The sequence below is a fragment of the Argopecten irradians genome, unplaced genomic scaffold (assembly GCF_041381155.1).
Source record: "Argopecten irradians isolate NY unplaced genomic scaffold, Ai_NY scaffold_0057, whole genome shotgun sequence".
Classification (NCBI taxonomy): Eukaryota; Metazoa; Mollusca; class Bivalvia; order Pectinida; family Pectinidae; genus Argopecten; species Argopecten irradians.
In genome coordinates, this window is record NW_027187524.1 from 19,848 (window position 1) to 47,282 (window position 27,435).

General features: G+C 34.8%; 1 protein-coding gene and 1 pseudogene across 4 annotated transcripts; one reads left to right on the forward strand and one right to left on the reverse strand.

Moving 5' to 3' along the window:
- The first annotated feature begins 448 nt into the window (after positions 1-448).
- LOC138311588 (uncharacterized) lies at positions 449-1,102 on the forward strand (annotated as a pseudogene).
- A 7,140-nt stretch (positions 1,103-8,242) lies between these two features.
- Positions 8,243-19,368, reverse strand: LOC138311589 (UV-stimulated scaffold protein A-like). Of its 4 annotated transcripts, none has more exons than XM_069252884.1 (7): positions 19,109-19,368; positions 18,107-18,277; positions 17,697-17,757; positions 16,880-16,895; positions 11,303-11,396; positions 10,673-10,765; positions 8,243-9,961 (listed from the first exon to the last, which is right to left on the reverse strand). In XM_069252884.1, the coding sequence occupies exons 3-7, from the start codon at positions 17,753-17,755 to the stop codon at positions 9,861-9,863; spliced, it is 363 nt and encodes a 120-aa protein (XP_069108985.1). In that variant the 5' UTR covers positions 17,756-17,757; positions 18,107-18,277; positions 19,109-19,368; the 3' UTR covers positions 8,243-9,860. The 4 variants fall into 4 exon arrangements, 3 of the variants coding, with proteins under 3 accessions (XP_069108985.1, XP_069108984.1, XP_069108986.1); XM_069252883.1 differs by having other exon boundaries at positions 16,880-16,924; XM_069252885.1 differs by lacking the exon at positions 16,880-16,895.
- Positions 19,369-27,435: the final 8,067 nt, after the last annotated feature.

The following is a 27,435-nucleotide window of genomic DNA, read 5'->3' on the forward strand; positions in this document are numbered from 1 at the left end:
GAATTTTGTAAACTACTAATATTTGAAATACTGTAAAAAAGTGCATTTATATTCTCCCCGCATTTCCCCAACAGGTACAAGAAAAAAAGCGTAACAACAAGACATATGATGCTTTAGCGAGAAACAAAAAGAGTACCCCTTATTAATATCAGAAATTAAACAAATTATTGGAAAGAAATATATTTTTGTCAGCAACTCAGTCTCAAAAGATACAAATCAAGATTATCTATCTTTCTTATGTAGATAAAACTATTTCAAATTGAATCAAAAATATTAAAGAGGCAAACAGATTTACATTTGATTTTGAAATAAAATAAATATAATCTCAAAATAATACCATCACCACAAAAGCCAATCTTAATACTGACCAATCAGGACATTTATTTATTACAATGACAACAATGCATTTAGAAATGTTACTATCTCACTCATCATACCCCATTAAAACAGCAACTGACAAGTCTCAAAAAAGAAAATTACACAAAAAAAAATAGAATCGGCAGAAAAAAATAGAAAATGAAGGAGAAAGAAAGGAGAAAATGTACGGAAAAGAAATAAAGTGGAAAAGTAAAGTGAAAAATTTGAAGAAGAAAGTAAAGAACTTGGATAAACATCTTGAAGACTTGAGAATTCTTTATAATAAGAAAAACTCATAAACAGGCCAATAAAATGTCTTACATGACATAAAAAAACTTAAACTAAAGGAAGAAAATTTGAAGAAAAGTGTTGATTTTGAAGAAAAAAAAACAGGAAGTGATAACATTAAACAAAAATCTACTTAAATGAAGAAATCAATATTTCAAAAGATGATAATAAATCTGTTCCAACAATGGAAAATAATAGATATACAGATGATGTTCGTTCCTGCGTTATGGAGTTGCATGGATTGGATATACCAACAAATAAAATTTCAAATGTAATTAAATCTGTGAGCAACTCTATGTTTCATCGTGAGTGTCGTGTACCATCTAGAACAACAGTGTAAAATATTTGTGATGAAAGCCATGTTGTTGCTAAACAACACGTCAGTGAAGTTTTAAATTCTGTAAAAAATTATGATATATTTTCAGATGGAACAGGAAGAGACGGAAAAAAGTTTTGAACGCGGGAATTCACACTCAAGATTCAACATTAGTATTTGGGTTTAAGGCTGTGGCGCGCAAGGACAGTGAAACTGTCGCACATGTAATTAAAGATTATATTTCAGAGTCTGCGGATATAATCCATACTTCAGTTAGTTCTGTACTTTCATCATTGGCCGCTATGATGTCAGATAGATCCAGTGTAATGAAGAAAGCTAATCAAATATTAGATGAATGGCGAACAGAACAATTACAATCTGAAAATGAATGTGATATTACTAAGTTAAATTTCTTTTATTGTTAGGATTCCACAATGAAATTGTTGCCTGTTTTAAAAGTATGAAATCCAATCCTATTGGTAGAGACTCAGATGCTAAATTTGCCAGGTTTAATAGTACTTCAGAGCCCCCTGCTGTTAGACTTGAACAGCTTCTGAAATCTTGGGGCCTAGGGGGGATGAAAAAAATGGATGTCGCCAACAATGGCTTGCATATATGTCACTGAAAAATAAAAATAGTAAAATAATTAATTATCGAGGTAATCGTTTTAATAATATTTTCACTGGTGCTGTCTCCATCCTTTATCATTCGTCAGATATTGAAGATTTTTTAGGCAACTATATGGAGACACCAAATCTAAAATTACAATCTGTAATGTTAGATATTTCTTCTTCTGAGGTATTGTCTCAAGTTGCTGCTCTGGCACTTGTATCTATTGTTATTGCAGAACCTTTTTGGAATTTAATCAATAGTGATGAACATTATTTAGATTTATACAAATATATTGGCCCTTTACACCAAAAACTGAAATTGTGGTCTGAATCAGCGGATGAATTGCTAAAAGATAATATTGAACCAATTTTTGAAAAGTATCCACAAAATTCAGACCAATATGCTAGAATTTCCAAAAAATGTAAGACATTTCCAGATATAAAAGAAATTTTACAATGTATATGCACTAGTTTGGTTAAAGTTGTCGAAAGGCAGCTTAAAGATCAGCTTCCTTCTGGTATTTTTGGAGAAGCCGCAAACATAGAGGAAAGACAGAGAACAATCCAGAGTAAACTGACAAATATTCCTTCAGAAAATTTATTTGGTGATTTAGACTCTAGTATGAAAAGAAAGCCAAATGCTACTTTGAGACACCATAGCTCTGCTACAATGTTTAAAAGGAATCACACTTCTGCTTGGTTAAGAAAAAGTCAGTGGCATCAAGAAAATTAGTTTTACTTCAGGCAAGGAAAAAATCTTTTGAAATTAAAAGACAGTTGTATGAAAAACAGGTGATAGAGGACAGGAAAAACATGCTCAAGGAAACAAAACAGAAAAAAACGAAAGCTAAACAAAAAATCCAACAAGAAAAGAATAAAATTGAGCGCAGTGTTCGAGAATGGGTGGGGTTGTAAGATCTAGAAATGATTTAAATGATTTAGATAGTCTTATTAATACTAGTAAAACAATCAAAACAAAAAAAAGAAAGACTCAGATATCAACTGCTATTTTGTAAGCATTTTTTAGATATACAAGTATCTGCATATGATTATCCAATGAATAGAACTGTTGTTCATATGAAAGAGACTCTTGTTGGCCTATTAAATCTTGACAAAGAAAAAACTGTTGAAACAGGTACATGGGTAGCCATTTCCTATGAAGATGACTGGTACCCTGGTGAAGTGTTAAGTATTGAGGATAGTGATGTTTACAAAGTCAAGTTTTTGGCTAGGAAAAAGAAAGGTGCAGTTACATTAATTTGGCCAGAAATTGATGATGTTCAATATGTAGAAAAAAAGTTTGTTGTATTTTCAAATTTTGACATCCTCCCTTCTCCGGGTTTAAGGTTCTGGATCATTCCTGATGTTGATGAAATAAATTTGAAGCAAAGACAATTTGTTGCAAAATATTTCTTTTAATATTTTAAATAAGTGAAAGAAAATTGTTTACAGTACAAGTTTAACTCATGAACTACATAAAATGGTATTAACTTTACAAGCACACAAAATTTTGTACAGATCTGAGAAATTTTGAAGTTATATAAATTACGCATATTATTTAGGTAGATTTTATCGATTATTTGGGTTTGGACATAATTCTGAACAATAAAATTCAAATAATGCACTGAAAATATGATAAATTCATATTTCTGTGTACTAATATCATAAAAAAGGTATTAACTTTACGAGCACACAAAATTTTATACTGATCTGTTGAGAAATTTTGGAGTTATATCAATTTCGCATATTAATTAGGTAGATTTTGTCGATTTTTTGGGTTTTGACAGAATTCTGAACAATAAAATTCAAATTATGTAATGAAAATATGATATATCCATATTTCACTGTCCTAATATCATAAAATGTTATTAATTTTACAAGCACACAAAATTTCATACAGATCAGTTGAGAAATGTTGAAGTAACATCAATTATGCATATTAATTAGATGGACTGCCATATTTTCAGCTTGGACGCGGTAAATAATTGCTCATAGAGCATACTTTACGTTCATGTATTTTTTCTATTTTTAGAATAAATAAGTTTATGTTTGAGAGATTTATTGACCAAAGTTTGTTAAATGTTTGATTTAATGTTTTGGATAATTTCTCATGAAAATAAAGATTTTATGAGAGTTTGAAAAGTGGGTTTTGTTCCTTTTTCACCTAATATAATCGAAATTGTCCGAAAAACTGTCATATTTTCCGAACTTCAAATACTGATAACTTTTGATGTATAAAAGATATTTTAAAAATTTAAAAAATGCACTGCTCAGTTCAATGTACACTTTCATTATAATCAATAATTATTCTTTAAAAAAATCATGTGGCATACCTATGACTAGTGCGAGGCACGTGCTTTTTTCATTCAGCGAGACCACGTTGACCGGTTCACACGCTAGTTTACAGGAATTTTTTTATTTTTTTTTATATTCAAGTTTTTGGCAATTATTCATGTGTATTTAGGATAGTATGGATTTGTGTATTGTGAAAGGTGATTAGTTTTTGGTTAATTAAATCAGCCTCGGCGTGGTCGAGCCCTTGCATTTTATTTGTGAGTTATGTTGTTATTATTAGCGGTAAGCGTAGTGTTTTTGGAGAAATCAAACATCACATACCAGACTGGTATTATCATGACTCACAACGCACATTATATATATGTAATGTATGCTTATTTTAAACAATTGAAGACCATTGCATACCATATTCGACCCGATGGGCTCCCCTATTCCTATAAACAACCCCATCCCATTTTTGAGGCCTCAATTTCACTTACTTCAAATTGAATGCAGACATATAATGTTAAACAAGGTTTGTCTATTTGATTTTTTTTTCGCAAAATGATAAATGGCTTACTTTGTGCAATGATTTTGTGAAAGGTAAGCCCAAATTTGGTCTGAAAATTACCCTTTTATTTTTTCAAAGTTATGAAGTTGGATGATTTGTGCAATAAACTGTGGTAGTAGTGATTTATTGTCTATTGTGGGAAGTAGGAAGAGTTATCTCCCATTCATGTTATGGAATTATCTCCCATGTATGTGTGCCAAATATGCAAATCAGACATGACCACAAAGAAGAAGTTTTCTCCCAATTATAAGTGAAATGAAAGATTTTGCAGGGTATGTGGAAGGGTGGGGCGTGTCCATTCCGACTGTGCTGTGACTGTTTCATAGACGCATGTAAAAAAGAAAAAGAAAAAACCCTGCCTTAGCAAGATTAGAACTCACAACCTTCTAGTCAAGACTCCAGAACCTTATCCACTCGGCTAATTCGACCTAGAACTAATTGTGTGCATTTTCATTACACGTGTTTAATAATGACAATAGAAATCAATGTTCTTTCTTTCTGATACCACGTTAAATGTGATAAGTCACTAATCTGTGATATAACATATCTGTCTATCTATGCAAGGTCTTATTAAGTATATTAATAACATGTATGTTGCTTACGTGCACTATGAATTTTTATCAAGACAAGATTTATCTCATACCAAACCGCTTCAATGTTTTAACGCCCGGCAGCTTATGGAGTCAAGTACAGTAATGTGTTTCTAAGTCAATCTGATTTAAATCCTATCTAGATCTCCGCATAGTTCCATGAATGATGTTCATGGTGAATGGTGAGTTCCAAATAAATGTCACTGACAAGTACAAACATGACAAGTCCGAGTCATGATAACAAGTGTAACCTTTTATTTAATACAAAGATTCTTAAATAATAAATAGCAAATCTTAATTTCTGTCTGAACAATCATTTATATATTTAGAAACGTGTAATGAGTTAGAAATAATATAATCAACTTATCAAAATATCAAATTACAATGCAACATATTTTTAGATGTTCAACATCAAAATCAATTTTCATCATGGCACATATCTAATATACACCATCTGTGGCCTGTTTGACTAAGCTTCGTAAGTTACAAATTTATAGTCACCTTAATTAAGTTAAAATACATGAAATCCGTCATGTCCGTCAACATTTCCTTTAAATCGCTACTTGTCCTAGAGTTCTACATGGATTGTAACCAAATTTGGCCACAAACATCCTTTGGGGAAGGGGAACAGAACTTGTATAAATTTTGGCTCTGGTCCCCCGGGGGCAGGAGGGGCGGGGCCCAATAAGGGAAGTACATGTAGAGGTAAATCCTTTTAAATCGCTACTAGTCATATAGTTCTACATGGATTGTAACCAAATTTGGCCACAAACATCCTTTGGGGAAGGGGAACAGAACTTGTATAAATTTTGGCTCTGGTCCCCCGGGGGCAGGAGGGGCGGGGCCCAATAATGGAAGTACATGTAGAGGTAAATCCTTTTAAATCGCTACTAGTCATAGAGTTCTACATGGATTGTAACCAAATTTGGCCACAAACATCCTTGGGGGAAGGGGAACAGAGTTTGTATAAATTTTGGCTCTGGCCCCCCGGGGGCTGGAGGGGTGGGGCCCAATAAGGGAAGTAGAGGTAAATCCTTTAAATCGCTACTAGTCATAGAGTTCTACATGGATTGTAACCAAATTTGGCCACAAACATCCTTGGGGGAAGGGGAACAGAAATTGTATAAATTTTGGCTCTGGCCCCCCGGGGGCTGGAGGGGTGGGGCCCAATAGGGGAAATAGAGGTAAATCCTTTTAAATCGCTACTAGTCATAGAGTTCTACATGGATTGTAACCAAATTTGGCCACAAACATCCTTGGGGGAAGGGGAACAGAAATTGTATAAATTTTGGCTCTGGCACCCCGGGACTGGAGGGGTGGGGCCCAATAGGGGAAATAGAGGTAAATCCTTTAAATCGCTACCAGTCATAGAGTTCTGCATGGAATGTTACCAAATTTGGCCAGAAATATCCTTGGGAGAATAAGAACTGAGTTTGTATAAATTTTGGCTCTGGTCCCAGGGGGCAGGAGGGGCGGGGCCAAATACGGGAATTATAGGTAAATCCTATAAATCGGTTCTTGTCCTAGAGTTCTGCATGGAGTGTAACCAAATTTGGCCATAAAAATTTTGAGGGAAGGGGAACAGAGCATGTATAAATTTTGGCTCTGACCCCCGGGGGCAGGAGGGGCGGGGCGCCGGCCCAATAAGGGAAGTAGAGGTAAATCCTTTAAATCGCTACTAGTCATAGAGTTCTACATGGATTGTAACCAAATTTGGCCACAAACATCCTTGGGGGAAGGGGAACAGAAATTGTATAAATTTTGGCTCTGGCCCCCCGGGGGCTGGAGGGGTGGGGCCCAATAGGGGAAATAGAGGTAAATCCTTTTAAATCGCTACTAGTCATAGAGTTCTACATGGATTGTAACCAAATTTGGCCACAAACATCCTTGGGGGAAGGGGAACAGAAATTGTATAAATTTTGGCTCTGGCACCCCGGGACTGGAGGGGTGGGGCCCAATAGGGGAAATAGAGGTAAATCCTTTAAATCGCTACCAGTCATAGAGTTCTGCATGGAATGTTACCAAATTTGGCCAGAAATATCCTTGGGAGAATAAGAACTGAGTTTGTATAAATTTTGGCTCTGGTCCCAGGGGGCAGGAGGGGCGGGGCCAAATACGGGAATTATAGGTAAATCCTATAAATCGGTACTTGTCCTAGAGTTCTGCATGGAGTGTAACCAAATTTGGCCATAAAAATTTTGAGGGAAGGGGAACAGAGCATGTATAAATTTTGGCTCTGACCCCCGGGGGCAGGAGGGGCGGGGCGCCGGCCCAATAAGGGAAGTAGAGGTAAATCCTTTAAATCGCTACTAGTCATAGAGTTCTACATGGATTGTAACCAAATTTGGCCACAAACATCCTTGGGGGAAGGGGAACAGAAGTTGTATAAATTTTGGCTCTGGCCCCCGGGGGCAGGACGGGTGGGGCCCAATAGGGGAAATAGAGGTAAATCCTATAAATCGCTACTAGTGATAGAGTTCTGCATGGATTGTAACCAAATTTGGCCATAAACATCCTTGAGGGAAGGGAAACAGAACTTGTATAAATTTTGGCCCTGGCCCCCCGGGGGCAGGACGGGTGGGGCCCAATAGGGGATTAAGAGGTTAATATTAAAATTCCTTCAGAAAAGAAACAATGGAACCTGTATTCAGAACATTACTTGGCATTACAAACCAGGTGAGCGATACAGGCCCTTTGAACCTCTTGTTTATCTAGACCCCTTAAATGCCTATAAATAGTATATGGGCAATCTGGTGGGTCCATAATGATATAAACTGTAATTAATTCTCAGCTCCCTGTGTTATAGAGTTCCATAATTGTATTTTCCGAATGTTTGTAAGTTAAGTTTACGACGAAGACTAAATGTGTGAACGCTTTAGTAAAACAGATACATTTTGATGAATTTTTTATCCTAACGTATGAAGCTTAGTAAAACAGGCCACAGCAATGTATTTCTCTAGTTATATAATAATACATTGAGATAAAGTAAATAAATCATCAGAAATAATGCCCTTTATGGAAAATGGAAAATTACAAACACTAACAGCTATCATATTTGTTTACTGTGTGTCATACACATACTAACACGACATCCTAAAGGGATTTTGATATCCAACATCATGGATACATAGGATACGAAAAAAAAACGAGAAACTTCATATCAAATTCTTAAATTACAATAATCCATTGTTACACTGTTCAAAAAAAATTATCTTATTTATCTAAAACCCTCATGTAACATTTAATGTGTATTATTTTAAGAAAAGTAAAGGGTAAATTAAATATACACTTTTTATTAAATAAACACACTATGTACATGTATATTTTAAATAACATAAATCAATAATCAATGATGCCATATTATGACAACATATGAGGTATAATTTATAACAGACAATTAGTCAGGTGGCTATTATACAGAGGTGGTCATTATACAAATGTGGTCATTATACAGAGGTGACCATTATACAGATGTGCCCAATATACAGATGTGGTCATTATATAGAGGTGGTCATTATACAGAGGTGGTCATTATACAAATGTGGTCATTATACAGATGTGGTCATTATACAGAGGTGGTCATTATACAAATGTGGTCATTATACAGATGTGGCCATTATACAGAGGTGGTAATTATAGAGAGGTGATCATTATACAGAGGTTACCATTATACAAAAGTGGCCATTAAACAGACTCGAGGTGGTCATTATACAAAGGTGCCCAATATACAGAGGTGGTCTTTATCAGAGATGGTCATTAAGGCAACAAGTAAAACTAAGCATGATCACATTGACGGTTGAAACTTCCTTGTTTTCTTGATCATCTTTCCAGTTGTTACCCTATAGAGGTAGGCAGGCTGGTAACCTTGCTTAAGTCCCAATGAAATTATTGGTGATAGAACGATTGTAACCCTATAGAGGTAGGCAGGCTGGTAGCCTTGCTTAAGCCACAATGAAATTATTGGTGATAGAACGATTGTAACCCTTTAGAGATAGGCAGGCTAGTAGCCCTGCTTAAGTCCCCATGAATATCATTAATAGATATGATATTTGAATATTCCCGCTAGGTAAACAGGAAGTGGGGTACCTGTTGAATCTTGACAGAAGTTGTCATATTAGCCGTGTATAATTGTGGATCGCGGGGCTGAGTTAAACTACAGTGTATCTTATAAGAGTACAAGTATTAGTTATTTAATAATAACCATGTATATATTTATTAGGCTGTGTTTAATTTCATGTCCAGCCTCAACCAAGTCCAGTCAGAAAATCAAACATTTCTATTTTGTGAAGCCTGCATTAGGCGCCGGTAAGGCTGTATTCTGAATTAAAATTAGTAAATTTTGACTGTTTATGATGAGCTGGGTAACCTTTGGGGCAAGCATTGTCCCAACGGCACGTGCACCAGTCACGTACCCAATCATTATAAATAGAAGGCCGCAATAGACCCTAGTCAGACGGACATTAGACGGAAACTAGACGGAGATTAGACTCAGACTAAGACTTGACTGGGTACTTCCGCCTTACATACACTTCACGTCTACCTACGTCACCGCCTCCTCTAGGGCCACATATTAGAGAGGGAAAGAGATAACTCTTGTCTACACTTCACATTGAATAAATAAGCCGTCAACAAGCTTCTACCCTACTCCTTGTCGTCATTTCAACCGACACAGCCTTCCATAGGACGACACAGTTTTTAAGTTTTTTGTTCACATTTCTTGTGAATACATTCTGGATGTACAAACAGTTACAACATTCTTTAATTCATAAAGGTTTACCGCTTTCTGAAAATCCCAAAGTAACAACATTGCTTGCTGATAGGCTGCTCATGAAGTTTGTAATACTATTCACAGTCTAGAGTCTTGAGGACATTGTTGAACTGGTTCCCAAACTTGTCTCAAACTTTCTTGTATGCAATTTCATTTTGAGCCGCAGCAACTCCCTTAAGTGCCAACCTGAAATTACAGACGTAGACATACATTGTTTATACATATTTTACAAATCTGGCGAGTAAAACTTACGATTTTCACATGTCAATCAAGACGTAATAATTCAAAAACATCGTCAGATTTTGGTTTTCGTCCACAAATAAGCCGCATTGGTGTATAAGCCGCACTCCCGATTTTAGGGAAAAAAGTCGCGGCTGATTTTCCGGGAAATACGGTACACTGTACATGTTTTCACAATAAACTGAATATGTAGTTATCAGGTATCAATATGTTGTTCAGAGTAAAAAGCTTATTAATATCATTCATCCCTGAAATCCATAATGGATCGGTCATGGTCTAATGTTTACAAGAATTTGTTTAATCTTTAATTTTTAAATTTCTTCATGGGTGAATGAGTTAAATCGTTGGAAAAATATAATGTCTTCATTGTCTTTAATTATGGTACTCATTTAAATGTGTGGTTTAGATTTTTAGAGTCTGTAAAGAGAAATTCTTTTAAAATTTACCAGCTACATGTATTTAGAGGGGAAACTAATCAAATCTTTGTTACAAGTTTGAGAACTATTGTCCTTGATAGGATGATACGTAAAATTTGAATACTTTTGCCTCAAGTCTGTTACGATCTTATTTGTAGACTGCTTGATGTTGGTTAGGTTAGGTTTGGATTTTTGGGTTGCTTCCCTTTACCTTTGCCCTTGCCCTTGCCTTTCCCTTTACCTTTGCTCTTTGACTTTCCAGAGTCAAGGTCAACACCAAGGGCGGCCTCTCTATCTGCCTGGAGTTTCGGGTCTTGCAAGGCAGGAATCTCATCTAGAATTTATAATTGGGTAATAATTACTACTCATTAAACTTGTATACAATTATTAAATATTTAAGCTTAAGTTTCATAGATTTTTTTGTAGCTTGTAATTGTACAGCATTAAAATAGCTCATCCTTTATTTCCTTTTCTTCAATTTTTGAAAGGTCAGTCATCGTCAAATTAATTCAACCAGAGATTGTGTTTGATTCGACCAAAATGAGGTATAGTGAAAGAAAAATATAACCAGATCTACAGTGAAACACTTTACTGCATGCCATCAGATGCAGACACTTTGGATCAGGTTAACTAAAATGTTAAAAATGAAAATAACCATTGACCTCTTAGCTAGAGATGGAACAATTATTTGCCATAGATTTTTTGTAATTTACTCAATTTCTTAATAAATTGATGTAATGGTATAGATGTTCATAAATATCCCCTCTATCATATGATTCATAAGGAATCAGGAGGACAGGACATGGCCCACATTATAATATGTCTCTCCCACCAAGGCAGAGACTAATGAGCTACAAATAGAATTACAAACCTGTAGTATCCGATTCTTTACTGACCAGTCTGGCGATGTCCTCAGGTTCTGTTGGATTTCCATCTCTCCGAATCACCTTACCATAAGAGGGACACTGTAACAAAGAATGATGTTCAGATCATACTATAAACTTCTTTCGTGTGCGATTTACTTTCGAAATTATGTGATCCGAGAAAATTAGCAAAAGTTAATCTCAACGAATATTGATATCTACATGTGGTACTTCCGGTGTTTCATGGCGGTCGCTGTTTACATCTGTGGGGAAAATGTCAACTATTTATGTGCTTTATGTGTGTTTTACTGGAGGATAACCATGTGTATACGTGAGTTTTTGAACAGTGTGACTTTACCCGTAATGTTGATGCCTTATTTTACTCTAGACATTTTGAGTGCATTTTAAACTTCGTCCAGTGAGCTCCTATATAACGTATATAGTATATATAGCCCAATTCACCTACATGTATGTACGCTTACATGTCAGGTGAACATTGATCATCGCCGAAAATCCGTCACGGTCTATTGGAGCGCATGGTGTATGTACTATAATAGCGATGACATCTATTACTTTGGAAGAGGCCAACGGGGCCCGTCATGGCCAAGGCAATTGGACACTTGACGATTTGGCGTTGATGATTAAAGGACTAGATAACCGACTATCAGGAATCGAATATTCTATCACGTTCTTGGCAAGTCGTGTTACAGGAATCGAACGGGTTATTAACAAGGTCCGTAAGAGAACCGAGGAAATAGAAGCTTCAGCTCAGTCGATGAGCGACATTTTCGACGAAGTCAAGAAGCAAACCTCCGTCAACGAAATGACAATACGACAACTGCAGTCGGAAGTTGATAAGCAGCGCATGGACAATGTAAATTTGGTCAACGAATCCAACTCTACGAAAAAAGATTGTGATGAACTTATTAATATGGTGGAAGACCTGCAGTGTCGATCGATGAAGAATAACTTGGTATTTACCGGTCTTCGGGAACAATTTAATGAAAACACAGAGAAAAACCTTAGGGAATTCATTTGGAATGAACTGGGCATACAAAGTAACATTGAGTTTGGTAACGTGCACAGGTTCAAGAAACGCATACAGTGTCGCACACGCCCAATATTTGCTAGTTTCATTTACTTCGCCGATAGACAGGCTGTGAAAGAACGAGGGTGTCTGCTTTGGAATAACCGAACAATTCCCCCCTTCGTTCGAAGAACGCCGCAAATTCCTCTATCCCATACAGAAGTATTACAGATCATAGAACTGCAACGTGAAGGTAATACGTGATCGTTTATATATAAACAATGAGCTGTATACTGGAGCAGGAGAAGAGTTAGAAGCACGCGACAATGACCAGGTCCAACAACAATGGAACCGGGGGTCATATAGTGAAGTTGTGCAGTCGGTTGCATCTGATCTGCCCGAGACTAGTAATACCCCAGAAAGTTATAACGCGAACCGACGTCGTCTTGCGTCTTCGCCGCGGGAGACAACTTCCGGTTCAAGCCGATCGACAGCTAACGAAGCGTCTGCCCGCAACACCACTAGAGAAGAGAATTTAAATCGCAGTAATACATCGACTGGTTCATCACGATCGAACTTAATCCCTAGGGATAATGAGACATTACTAATATAGGCTGATGTTCACGTGCCGCGAGTCTCCGGAGAGTCGAAAAGCTTTGCACATCGGCCTCAAGCTGATCAAGACCGTATCGTGAGGGATCGACCTCAAGTCGATTATGACCGTCGATCTAGATCGTACTGTGAGGTATCGACCCCAAGTCGATTATGACCGTATCGTGAGAGATCCGAGTCATCCATCAGTGGTGTATGGACCTATCGATGGTTCTGGATCATCATCCGGACATGGTCCCGCACCTAGATGGAACCAGCACCATATATACCAGCTATTAGGATAGTGTGGAGGGAGTCTCCATCACATCATGGAACATTTGAAGAGGTATTGCAGAAAAGTTAGAGTCACAAGACTTTGTAAATATTATTTGTAAATATGATGTTGTTTGTTTGTACGAGTGCTGGGTGAAAGAAGATGATGTGCTGGAAGTAGAAGGTTACGATTGCCATACTTTTCCTAGACAGCATGGCAAAGGTGGTGGTATTGTTATTTTAATCAAATCATAATTGCCCATGCACTGTCGTATTATCGATAACATTAACGACAATATTGTATTAATGAAGTTATCTCGAACGACCGCTAACGCCGACACTGATACTTACATGTTTGCTTGTTATTGGACGAACATGCTTTTTACAAATACTTTCATGAATTATCTTCCACTGCACCTTAAGAGAATGAAATGGTAACTGGCTTTTTACACGATTATGATACATGTAACAATATTTCTAATTCAGTTTTTAATTAATTAGATGCCGATATTACTGAGAAAGAAATACTTAAAGCTATTAATAATTTAAGCACATCTAAAGCATGTGGTCAGGATCTACTAATAATTGAGTATTTTATTAAGTGTAAATATGTTCTTTTGCCTTGCCTAGTTGTATTGTTTAATAATATGTTTAAGTCTGGCAACTATCCAACATCCTGGTCAATAGGTAACATTGTTCCTGTTTTCAAGAAGGGAAATAAGGATGACACTAATAATTATAGAGGCATTACTTTAATAAGTTGTTTGGGGAAACTTTTCACCTCAATTTTGAACAATAGACTAGTTGATTTTGATTATGAATATTCAAAAATAAGTGATGCACAATTTGGTTTTAAAAAACATATGTCAACAGTTGATGCTATATTTGTCTTACAATCTTTAATAAGCAAAACATTAAAAAACAGAAAAAGATTGTACTGCTGTTTCATTGATTTTAGGAAAGCATTTGATTTTGTAAATCGGCAGAATTTATGGTTTAATTTAATCGAAGAGGGCGTGGAAGGGAAAATGCTACGTATGATACGTCAAATGATGTCAAATGTTGTGTTAAGTATAATAATAAAATGTCTGATTTTTTTTGAGTGCAAGAACGGTTTATTCCAAGGCGATATATTGTCATCTTTAATGTTCTCAGTGTACATTAATGATTGTGAGATGAGTTTTTTAACAGATGACTGTCCGTCTATTGAATTGCAAACATTTAATTTATTTCTATTGATATACGCGGACGGCATGGTACTTTTATCCGAAACTGCAGAGGGTTTACAAAAAATGCTAGATTAACTTTCTACTTACACCAAAAAATGGAACTTAACTGTAAATACTGATAAAACTAAAGTATTAGTTTTCAGAAACGGGGGAAAACTAAGAGAGGATGATATTTGGTTTTATAACGGTTGCCAGTTAGAGATTGTAAACGATTTTAATTACCTTGGTATTCTTCTAAATTTTAACGGTAAATTCAGGAAAGCACGAGATAGAATTTCTGAACAGGGTAAGAAAGCTCTTTTTGCAGTGTCAAATGTATGTAAGAAAAACTTGTTTTAACATTGAAACACTACTTCATGTATTTGATACCTATGTTGCTAGTATTTTAAATTACAGTAGTGAAGTATGGGGGTTTCACAAAGCACCAAGCATAGAAAAAATTGCACTTGAGTTTTTGCAAACAATTATTAGGAGTTAAGAAAAGTACAGCAAATTGTATGGTATATCAAGAATTAGGCAGATAACCGATGGCTATTGTGAGATAATTAAGAATTTTTAAATATTGGATTAAATTAAAGACTTCAAATAACTGTATTTTAAATGCTATCTATCAACAAATGCTTGAGAAGGGGAGTGATTGGTCGGATAGTGTCAGAGATGAATTATACAGAATGGGGTTAGGTTATATTTGGCATAGTGATAAAATAATTGACAAAGATATCGATATCATCAAACGTAGAATGTATGATATATTCCAACAAGACTGCAGTGAACAGATACATGTATAGTTATCTTCTGAGTGCTCATTGTACAAATATATTCGCGAAGGTTTTGGTCTACAGAAATATTTAACAAAATCTATAGGGACTCAAAATTTGAAAGAAATATACAAAATTTGTATGTTGTCACATACATGTAAGTTAAATATCGAGAGAGGTCGTTATAACAATACAGATAGAAGTCGTCGAATTTGAACATCATGCAATACCGAGGACATCGAGGATGAATATCATTTTATTATTTAATGCGAAAGTTTTAAAGATATAAGAAGTAAGTGTATCAAGAGATATATTTTCAAAACCCTAGTATGTTTAAATTTGTGCAATTAATGAACACAGATATTATAAAAGATCTATCAAATTTAGCCAAATTTATCAGATTGAGCAGCAAAAAGAGAGAAAGTTTAGCATGAATAATGGCATACCGTATTAATTCTAACGTACATGTACTATCAATGCCGTGGTTAAAGGTTTTATTTGAATGATTAAATTAATTTGTAAAAATATAGAATGTAATGTTACATTTACACGTGAAAATACTATTGATGTAATTTGAGTAATGTAAATGTAATATTATGCGAACAAGATCATGTATACGTAATGCAACGTAAGAATGAGATAACATGAAATAATATTAATGTAATGTGCTAGTAACGTCCAATGTATTATAATATATAGTTAATACAATGTAACGTTTCAATGTAATATGCGCTGGTTTATGAATGTAAGATGTAAGTGTAGATGTAATGTAAGAACATTATTGGATATATATCGAGTAACGTTCAAATGTAACATAGGATTATAAATGAATGTATTATGAGTAAAATAGATATATGAGTACAACAATAAAAACAAGTTTTTCTGTAAGTAATGTATAAATGTAATATGAGAAATTTAAAACGTGTTTTGTGACAATAACATATTAATGGTATATGTTAATAATGGATGAAAATATAATATGAAAGTTAGAAAATAAATGTGACGAATGTAAATATATCGTAATGTGAGATATCTCTTTACACTACATACGTGTATGCTGCGAGTGTGTTGTGTGTCTGTACATATTGTATTGTTTTTCCTGTCTGCACTGTACTGATAATCCAATTGGTTTAAAGTAATAAAGAACTGAACTGAACATGATCTATATTGATTAAAATTCACCACTCTTAAGTTAATTTTCATGAACTTGTTTTTTGAAATGGAAATCACGAATATTTAGTAGCCACAAAACACGTTTACAGTACCAGGGTACACTTAGTAATTTCTGGTAAGATTTCTCTTCCAAAGAAGGTTGTATATTTTATAGTAAATATTCAACTGAAACAATAATATATGATATAATATTATGATAATTACCTAGAAAAGACTTGTGACATTTCTAGTTAAGAAAATGTATCATCAATCAGTGGACTCGAACACTAAACCGTCATTTTTTCGCATGCGATTTACTTTCGCAATTTTTGCAATTTTGGTAATTTCGTGAAAGTTTTTTTGTATTTGAAACTGATATAACAAAATGTTTTGGCCATTTATTACATATTGTCAGCAACAGTCTCAACAAATTTTCCTGGCCAAAACGCATCAAGATAGAAATCAGTCCACGCATTCACTTTCTGGGTTTATAAAATAAAACATTGATTTTAATTAGAGAGAGTTCCAAAAAGATAAAACAGATGAATATTTTACCTTGAACCTGTATTTCCTGTAAAGGTTACGTTTTCTTATATCAGCCTTTCCTTCCAACAAAAACAAATGATTTAACAAATTTAATTTCAGTTTGATTATCTATTTAAAAGTTCACAATTTTTAAGTTGTCATGCAATTATTTTTGTATTACCTACCTTATTTTATTCTTGGTAAAATTTTACCTTGATTGTACATATAATGAATTGTCAATGAGTGGTACTACATGTTCTAGAGATACTTTATATTTAATACAATATGTATGAATATTTAACAAATGAATGTTTATTCTCCTTCATAATGTATGATACATTTTTTTATTCATATTTATATATCTTATAAAGTTTTCAGAAGTCACTATTTATTGAACTTTGACCCTTTAACCTTGATCAATGATGATCAACAGTGATCTGCAAAGTGATCTGCAAAAGGTTATAATGTCAAGGCACCATCTTGGTTTTAATGTTAAAAAAAAATTTTGTCTAAATACAATTTCACCATCTCCTCATAGTGGTTATGTATTGCACCTGTTTAACATACATAACTTTGGCTCGGGTATGGGTACAGCATACATGTTATACTTGCTTAATTGTATTGATCAACAATTTGGAATTGTTACGTTATCATATTCAACGTTATCAATCAAAATACTTAACAATGTCAAGGAATTTGTCAATATTTCTTGTTACATGTTTCATAAGGAATATAGACCAATACATTTATGTCATATTTCGCTTTGTGGTTACCGGTATGTGACAGAATTAGCCTGATTGAATTGTCCGTTTAAAGTAAATCTAAAGTTCCCTTTTCTGTCACAAACCTTTTCTGGGACAACAGAAACGTCTTCGGATGGTGTCCAGAATCTGAGCAGGGATTCATACCTAAAACAAGGAAGGAATTCTGTTCTTAACATGAACAAAACTTTATATGTTTCATATATGGGTAGAGCATTATTTTAATCTCAAGGGTAAAAACATGTTTTCACGCTAAGTAACATTGTTACCTTTTTGAAAGATTTCATAGTTCAGCTTTGCATATTACAGAGTTATCTGCCCTTTGGGGGTAGGTATTTATTGTGAAATTCTTGATTCGTGAGTGAAAATTGCTTTGTTTTCTCTAAACAATTGGATGTTTAGAAACACACGCCACAACAATCAATACCAAGCTACAAGGGCAAACAACTCTGTACCGGTAATATGTTAATACATAATATTTATATTTAAGTCTTACTTTTCCACCATCGGTATAACTATACTCTCTGGATTCTCCCAATGTTCCAAGTCGATGCCATACGAGATCAATGGTGCTTTTTGTAGAAGTCTCTCTTTCCTGGAGATTTCTCCTTGACTAGATGTACCAGGCTGTTCATTACTTATAGAATGAGAAACTGTCTTTGTTCCACTGGAAAATTACAAAGAAAATAACATATGAAAATGTGTTTCATCCATCTGTAAAATTCTTACCATACTTTATTTAAGTGTAAACTTTGACATTTTTATGAGTAAATCATTTCATATATTGCATGCATAAAACATTCACTAGTTGCTATTTTCGCGACAGATACACTTTTAGAGTTCATACCTGTACAAGCTAATTTATGCAGGGTAATTTTTTGTGATTTTCGCTTAATTATCGAAAAAAAATCCACCTTGCGCAAACTACAATGTTGATACAGTAGAACCTTTTAATAAAGTACCTGTTATAGCATTACTCGAAATCATAGCAATCATAAAAGAGTCATCTAAATTTGCCAAAAAAATATTTGTTCTCATAAAAATACTTCAGTGTACAATCAAAGGGGAAAATTCAGAAGTGAATATAACTTTTCTTGGACCTCCATCTAATTATCTGCAATAAAACTTTAAATGAGTAGGTTTAGATCGTAATGAAATCATTAATGTAGGAATAATAATTTTGACCCTATTTAGATAGATGTACAGAATTAATATCCCTTATGCTTGATAGATATATATATTCTTGATAATAATTTTTTCCTTGTATGCATGAACTAGATTAATGACAAGTCAGGAAGAGCACCGCCTAATTATAACCGACATGATAGTGTATCGGACTACTGCAAGCAAGTCCTCGTAATTATGCATCAGTAAGGTTCAAAGCATTCATTTTTTATGCCAATTGTACAAAAGAATAAACAAATGGACAGAGGACAAAAGAGCAAGACAAACAACCTGATTACTATATGACATCCTCATGAACAATTAACAACAATACCTAGGTCCAGGACTTAGGATATCCTTCACCAGACGTTTGAGGATGGCCTTTAGAAATGCTGGATCTTCGGTGCTGTCCTCCTCCACACGACATTTGATGTCCCACTACGGTGGCGAACCTTTCTAACTCGGGGTACTCAGGCTCTGACCTTGTGCATGTTTGTGTTTTTGACCAGTGGCATCTTTAAACGAACTGTCCCATACTGCACGGTTCTGCTCTGATATACTAGTTCCAGATAGAGGCTCTAATCCTTTAATATACAAAATTGCATGTGTGATGTACAGCTTATATTTATCACTCCCAATTTAACAGAACAAAGTTCTTTGTTTCCTTGATAAATTAATGGCTTTTAATAAAAAAAAGAGTTCCATTATTTATATTTCCATACATTGGAAACCACTCTTTAAGAATGGGTACAAGTCTGATTCAAATCAACAACTGTTAAACACAATAAACTTCAGAATAGTATGTATAGTTATATAAATCGAAATTTCCATAAATTTATTGAATGAATTAATCAATGTATTATCTGCCCTTGTACTGTACCATGCTAAGTACATAGATGAGCTGGAATATGTTGCTCATATACTTCCTTCCTTCTTAGGAACTTATTAAAATTGTTACTCACTGTGATCTGAAAATGATAAATAACAAGAGGCCCATGGGCCTTAATGGTCACTTGTACTATTGGCACAATACAACACCTCAAAGAATATATTAGTGGCAAACAATTAAAGCGATACAAAAGAACTTTAGAAGAAGTTCGGGTTTTGATATATTTGATAAATTATATACCATGAATGAAGGTCCCTTGATCCTCACCATACTACAAGTCCAATATCCATTTTCTAGGCCTCTTACTTATTTTAGCCTATTTGATCCCAGTGACCTTGAATGAAAGTCAAGATCATTCATTTGAATCCACATGGTAGCCCTTTAGGTCTCTATGCCTCTTAGTTATTCACAAAAAGTCATTAAAAGATTTAACCTAGCCTATTTGACCCATGTGACCTTACATAGAGATCAAGGTCATTTATTTGAACAAGAGATCCCAGCTTGGCGCCCATATATGTCTGACAATTGTCAGATGAATCTTTTCTCCATTATTTAAACTTTAACAACCAAAATCCAAGATGGCTGCCGATTGGTTCCAAAATGTAATATGCTCTACAAATACTCAAGGGGAACCTACATATGCAATTTGAGAATGATCCCTTCAGTACTTTCTGAGAAATAGCGATAACAAAATTTAACTATCAAAATCCAAGATAGCTGCCTGGTGGTCATCTTGTTGAATGATTGCATGGTCCGAAAATGCAATAGGCATAACTAGAGCCCTAGGGGAACCTACATATGAAATTTGAGAAACATCCCTTGGGCACTTCTGAGAAATAGTGATAACAAGAATTGTTAACGGATGGACGGACGGAAGGAGAAGGAAGGACCGCGGACTACGGACAAAATGCGATTTAAATAGCTCACCATCTGATGACGGTGGGCTAAAAACTTTGTAGCCCTTCATGTCACAGGCCCAATATCAGGTCTGTAGGCCTTTTAGTTATTCATAAGAAGCTGTTAAAAGATTTTAGCCTATTTTGACCCCTGTGACCGTGATTGAAGATCAACGTCATTCATTTGAACAAAAATGGTAGCCTTCATCCCAGCATATCGCAGGGACAAAATGATTACCCTTGACCTTTCCGTTTATGAGAAGAAGTCATTGAATGAAAATTTTACGCACAATGGACCGCAGATAACGCACGGAGATGGACGAAGTTTGATGAAAATAGTCATCCTGACCCTTTGGGTTAAATGACCTAATAATAATGAATCAATTGTCTTGCAAAGACATATAATCAACATAATCTTTTAAGATACATTTTATGAAATAGTAGAATCCCTTGATAGACATTTTTAGTCTAGGTTATGCGTGTTGAATTTTATCATCAAAGGTTTAAACATTGCGTACTTGAGCGTTATAGGTTTGTTTGTTTGTTTGTTTGATTTATTAACGTCCTATTAACAGCTATGGTCATGTAAGGACGGCCTCCCATGTATGCGGTGTGCTGCGTGTATGTTGTGCGAGGTGAGTGTACTGGGAGACTGCGGTATGTTCGTGTTGTGTCTTCTTGTATAGTGGAACTGTTGCCCTTTTTATAGTGCTATATCACTGAAGCATGCCGCCAAAGACACCAAGCAACACACTCCACCCGGTCACATTATTGACAACGGCGAACCAGTCGTCCCACCCTGTATGCTGAACGCTAAGCAGGAGCAGAAACTACCACTTTTATAGACCGGAAATATTCTAAAAGGAAGTACGAAAAATATGCAGGAGGGCCGCTTTTTCGTCAAATGTGCATGTTTAGAACATTTCAGGACAAAGGCAAATAGACGTGTTGCTTCCTCTGTCCAGGGGAATGGAGGGGGCAATTACCCCTCCTGCCCCCCTCCCGCTTTTTATGTTCTTGTTTAATAATTAATATATGTACATGTATATATATTATTTCTGATTATTGATCCTTAAGTAAAATCCAGTTGATATTACTTCTTTGACCAGCCATGTATATATACATACATATTCGTAAATGTCATGTGCTATTGATAATATATTGTTTATTACAACTACAGTAAAAAATTCACTGCAATTTTATCTTGATATATGGCATGTTTAACATTAACCTGCATATTATCTGAAAAGATTCATCATATCAGCATTCAGTACTGGTTTCCCATACTCTGTCAACTGATCTGCTAATTTCTCCATCTCAGCTACACTTTCAGATCAACACATTCGTTTTCAGGAATTCGACCAATGCGATTATTTCGGTTTGGATGCATCATTTTGTGAGAATTTGTGTTTCACGAAAGCCTCCAGACAGTAGACTGTAATTTGGGTAACAAATTGTAAACTGATCATGACTGGAATGAATTCGAAGTACTGAAGGATGACTGTATATTTAATAAGGACTAGTGATTAAATACTTGAACTAGTAAAATTTTGGTATTTACTAGCCCAAATGACTAGCAGTGAAAAAAGCGTCACAGACTGTTGTACTACAGAAATCGAAAACTAAAATCAGCTACCAAATATTACTATAAATTTATATTTGACCGCAATTCCCTGTACGGGAATCAGTGCTAAAATTGACGCTTTCAGCATTTGTATGTGACAAAAATATAAAAACACAAACAAGCAAACCGGAAATTTTCAGTGAAGCTATAAGGTAGGTATTAAACCAGGAGAGGAGAAAATGTAGCGGCCAGACCGGAATTTGAACCCGGGACCCTCCGAACACTAGCCGAGTGCTGTACCGGCTTATTCAGTTGGGCGCCAATTCTGTAGTCAAAGGTAAGTGAATACCTTCGTTACCAAAACCAAAACTTTCGCTACTGTCGCTGTCATAAGTTTAAATGAAATATTATCATCAATAGAATTAATTGGCTCTTTCACTCCTAACTCTTTCCCGTGACAATTTACAAGAACGTTAGACCAACTGATAGTGCTAACTGTGGATACAACATCTACCTAACAAACCTAACAATAAACATTCCCCAGAGTATTTACCTGTATACCAATGACAGTTTCAGGAATTTCATCCAACGTTCTGCCCCACTCTCGCCTTTACACTAACACTTATACACTCAACACCAGAGTATAGACTAATCACAACGAAGAATACCTAACAAGACAACATTGCACGAGAAATTACAGAAAGAACACGTGTATTACAGGTGACGGTCAAGGACAGATGATACGGAGCATTGCAAAGGGACTTGACACACTGACAAATAAACACAGTCGATTACACTTACAGCTATCATACGCCATCTGAGCTACTTTCAGTCACAATCAAATACAAGTAAACATGTCCCCGATACACGAACAAGAATATCCGGAATTGTGTCGTTACTCGTTATGGTCTTCTTCTTCGAGTTTCATGACTCCGTCAATAATGAAGATTACGTCAATAAACACCTCAGTTATTAATGTCACATTACATATATTAAATATAAGCTTTCATAAAATAAGGATCTGGAAAAAGGAAAGACAAACACATTAAAAGATTGAGTTGCGAAATCTGCCCATACTCCAAATTGTTTTTCAAATTTTACAGTTTTAAAGGTCTAGGTACATAACTACTTTATATGTGTTTTTTCATCTTTTTTATATTTTCAAAAAGGCATAAAAGGCATCAATTGAAAACAAAACGTTGGGCATGTGGCAAGGGGACCCCTTGTGTGTGTCCTCCTTTTGAACATATTTTTAATTTTTAATTATCTTATGTTTATAAAAGATACTTTATTTTATACCCATTGATCATGATATTTATTACTTATTTTTACTCAAAATTGATTTTCAAGTAAAAACAAAATCAAATTTTTGGCAGGATAAAAATTGAAGATGTTGGGTTTGATCGAAATATTCGGTATGTTATCGATTTTGCCCACATTTGTAGACCATTTTAAAAATATGCTATATATACATATACATTGGTTTAATCTTATAGCAGATATTTAAAAAAAAAAAATACTGGAAAATGGCATTTCATAGGCTGAAATGTAGCCAGAAGAATTTAAAAAAAAAATCAAAAATTACCCTAGATGAATGTAAATTCAATTGATCAAAGACACCATGATAAAACAACAGTTAGTGATAGAATTTTGTAAACTGATATATAATACTGTGAAATTAGTGCATTTATATTCTCGCATTTCCCCTACCAGTACAAACAAGCGTAACAACTAGACATATGCTTTTGCGTGAAACAAATAGTTCCCTTATTGATATCAGAAATCAAACAATTATTGGAAAGAAATATATTTTTGTCAGCAACTCGGTCTCAAAAGATACAAATGAAGATTATCTATCTTTCTTATGTAGATAAAACTATTTCAAATTGAATCAAGTATTACAGAGGCAAACAGAGTTACATTTGATTTTGAAATAAAAAATATATTTAATCTCAAAATAATACCATCACCACAAAGCCAATCATAATATTGACTAAACAGGGAGCCTTTATTTCGTTACAATGACAACAATGCATTTAGAAATGTTACTATCTCACTCATCATACCCCATAACCCATAGGCAAACCGATGATCGACCCAGTCCAATTCTCCTTTCTCGAAGCCTTCGCCCTCGAAGACTTATAATTACGAGACCCTTCCAAACACCACCACCGTGGCTTATTCGGTTGGGCGCCAATTCTGTAGTCACAGGTAAGTGAATACCTTCGTTACCGAAACCAGAACTTTCGCTACTGTCGCTGTCATAAGTTTAAATGACATATTATCACCATTAGAATTAATTGGCTCTTTGACTCCTAACTCGTTCCCGTGACAATTTACAAGAACGTTAGACCAACTGATAGTGCTAACTGTGGATACAACACTTAACAATAAACATTATCCAAATAGAGTTACATTCGATTTTTACCTAAAAAACCTAACAATAAACATTTCCCATAGTATTTACCTGTATACTAATATCAGTCTCAGGAATTTTTTCCAACGTTCGGCCCCACTGTCGCCTTTACACTAACACTTATACACTCAACACCAGAGTATAGACTAATCACAACGAAGAATGCCTAACAAGACAACATTGCACGAGAAATTACAAACAGAACACGTGTATTACAGGTGACAGTCAAGGACAGATGACACGGAACATTACACAGGGACCTGACACACTGACAAATGAACACAGTCGAGCACACTTACAGCTATCATACGCCATCTGAGCCACTTTCAGGCACAATCAAATACAAGTTAATATGTCCCCCGCTACACGAACAAGAATATCCGGAAATGTGTCGATACACGCTATGGTTTTCTTCTTTGGGTTTCATGACTACTTCAATAATGAAGATTACGTCAATAAACACCTCAGTTAATAACTCGATCTGGATATCCGCCCACCCTCCATTTTTTTCAAATTTTGCAGTGTTAAAGGTCTAGGTACATAACTGCTTTGTGTTTTTCCATCTAGTTTATATTCTCAAAAAGGCATAAATTGATGTTTTCTAACAAAACGTTGGGCATGTGGCAAGGTCTGAGACCCCTTGTGTCCTCCTTTTGAACATGGTTTTAATTTTTAATTAATTTATGTTAAATAAAAGATACTTCATTCTTTATTATTCATACCCATTGATCATGATATTTATTACTTATTTTTTACTAAAAATTGATTTTCAAGTACAAAAAATAATCAAATTTTTGGTATGATAAAAATTGAGCATGTTGGGTTTGGTCGAAATATTTGATATGTTATCGATTTTGCCCACATTTTTAAACCATTTTTAAAATATGCTATATATACATGTTCATAGCTATAATCTTATAGTAGATACCTTTTCAAAAAAATGAAATCCTGGAAAATGGCATTTCATAGGCTGAAATGTAGCCAGAAGAATTTTTAGAAAAAATCAATATTTGCCCTAGATGAGTGTAAATTCATTTGATCATAGACATCATGATAAAACAACAGTTAGTGATAGAATTTTGTAAATTAATATATATACTGTTAAATTAAACTATTTATATTCTCGCATTTCCCCTAACAGTACAAAAAAAGCGTAACAACTAGACATATGCTTTTGCGTGAAACAAATAGTTCCCTTATTAATATCAGAAATCAAACAATTATTGGAAAGAAATATATTTTTGTCAGCAACTCAGTCTCAAAAGATACAAATCAATATTATCTATCTTTCTTATGTAGATAAAACTATTTCAAATTTAATCAAAAATATTAAAGAGGCTAACAGAGTTACATTTGATTTTGAAATAAAATATATTTAATCTCAAAATAATACCATCACCACAAAGCCAATCTTAATACTGACCAATCAGGGAGCATTTATTTCGCCACAATGACAACAATGCATTTAGAAATGTTACTATCTCACTCATCATACCCCATAACCCATAGGCCACCGATGATCGACCCAGTCCAATCCTCTTTTCTCGAAGCCTTCGCCCTCGAAGACATACGAGACCCTTCCAAACACCACCACCGTGGCATATTCAGTTGGGCGCCAATTCTGTAGTCACAGGTAAGTGAATACCTTCGTTACCAAAACCAAAACTTTCGCTACTCTCGCTGTTATAAGTTTAAATGACATATTATCATCATTAGAATTAATTGGCTCTATCACTCCTAACTCTTTCCCGTGACAATTTACAAGAACGTTAGACCAACTGATAGTGCCAACTGTGGATACAACACCTACCTAACAAACCTACATGTAACAATAAACATTCCCCATAGTATTTACCTGTATACTAATGACAGTCTCAGGAATTTTATCCAACGTTCTGCCCCACTCTCGCCTTTACACTAACACTTATACACTCAACACCAGAGTATAGACTAATCACAACGAAGAATACCTAACAAGACAACATTGAACGAGAAATTACAGACAGAACACGTGTACTACAGGTGACAGTCAAGGACAGATGACACGGAACATTACACAGGGACTTGACACACTGACAAATGAACACAGTCGAGCACACTTACAGCTATCATACGCCATCTGAGCCACTTTCAGTCACAATCAAATACAAGTAAACATGTCCCCCGCTACACGAACAAGAATATCCGGAAATGTGTCGATACTCGCTAAGGTGTTCTTCTTTGAGTTTCATGACTACTTCAATAATGAAGATTACGTCAATAAACACCTCAGTTAATAATTCGATCTGGATACCCGCCCACCCTCCAATTTTTTTTCAAATTACGCTGTTTCAAAGGTCTATGTACATAACTACTTTATGTGTTTTTTCATCTAGTTTATATTCCCAAAAAGGCATAAAGGGCATAAATTGATGTTTTCTAACAAAACGTTGGGCATGTGGCAAGGGGACCCCTTGTGTCTTCTCCTTTTGAACATAGTTTTAATGTAAGATACTTCATTCTTTATTTTATACCCATTGATCATGATATTTATTATTTATTTTTACTAAAATGTGATTTTCAAGTACAAAAAATAATCAAAGTTTTGGTTGGATAAAAATGGAGCATGTTGGGTTTGGTCGAAATATTTGATATGTTATCGATTTTGCCCACATTTTTAAACCATTTTTAAAATATGCTATATATACATGTTCATAGCTATAATCTTATAGTAGATACCTTTTCAAAAAAATGAAATCCTGGAAAATGGCATTTCATAGGCTGAAATGTAGCCAGAAGAATTTTTAGAAAAATCAAGATTTGCCCTAGATGAGTGTAAATTCATTTGATCATAGACATCATGATAAAACAACAGTTAGTGAATAGAATTTTGTAAATTAATATATATACTGTTAAA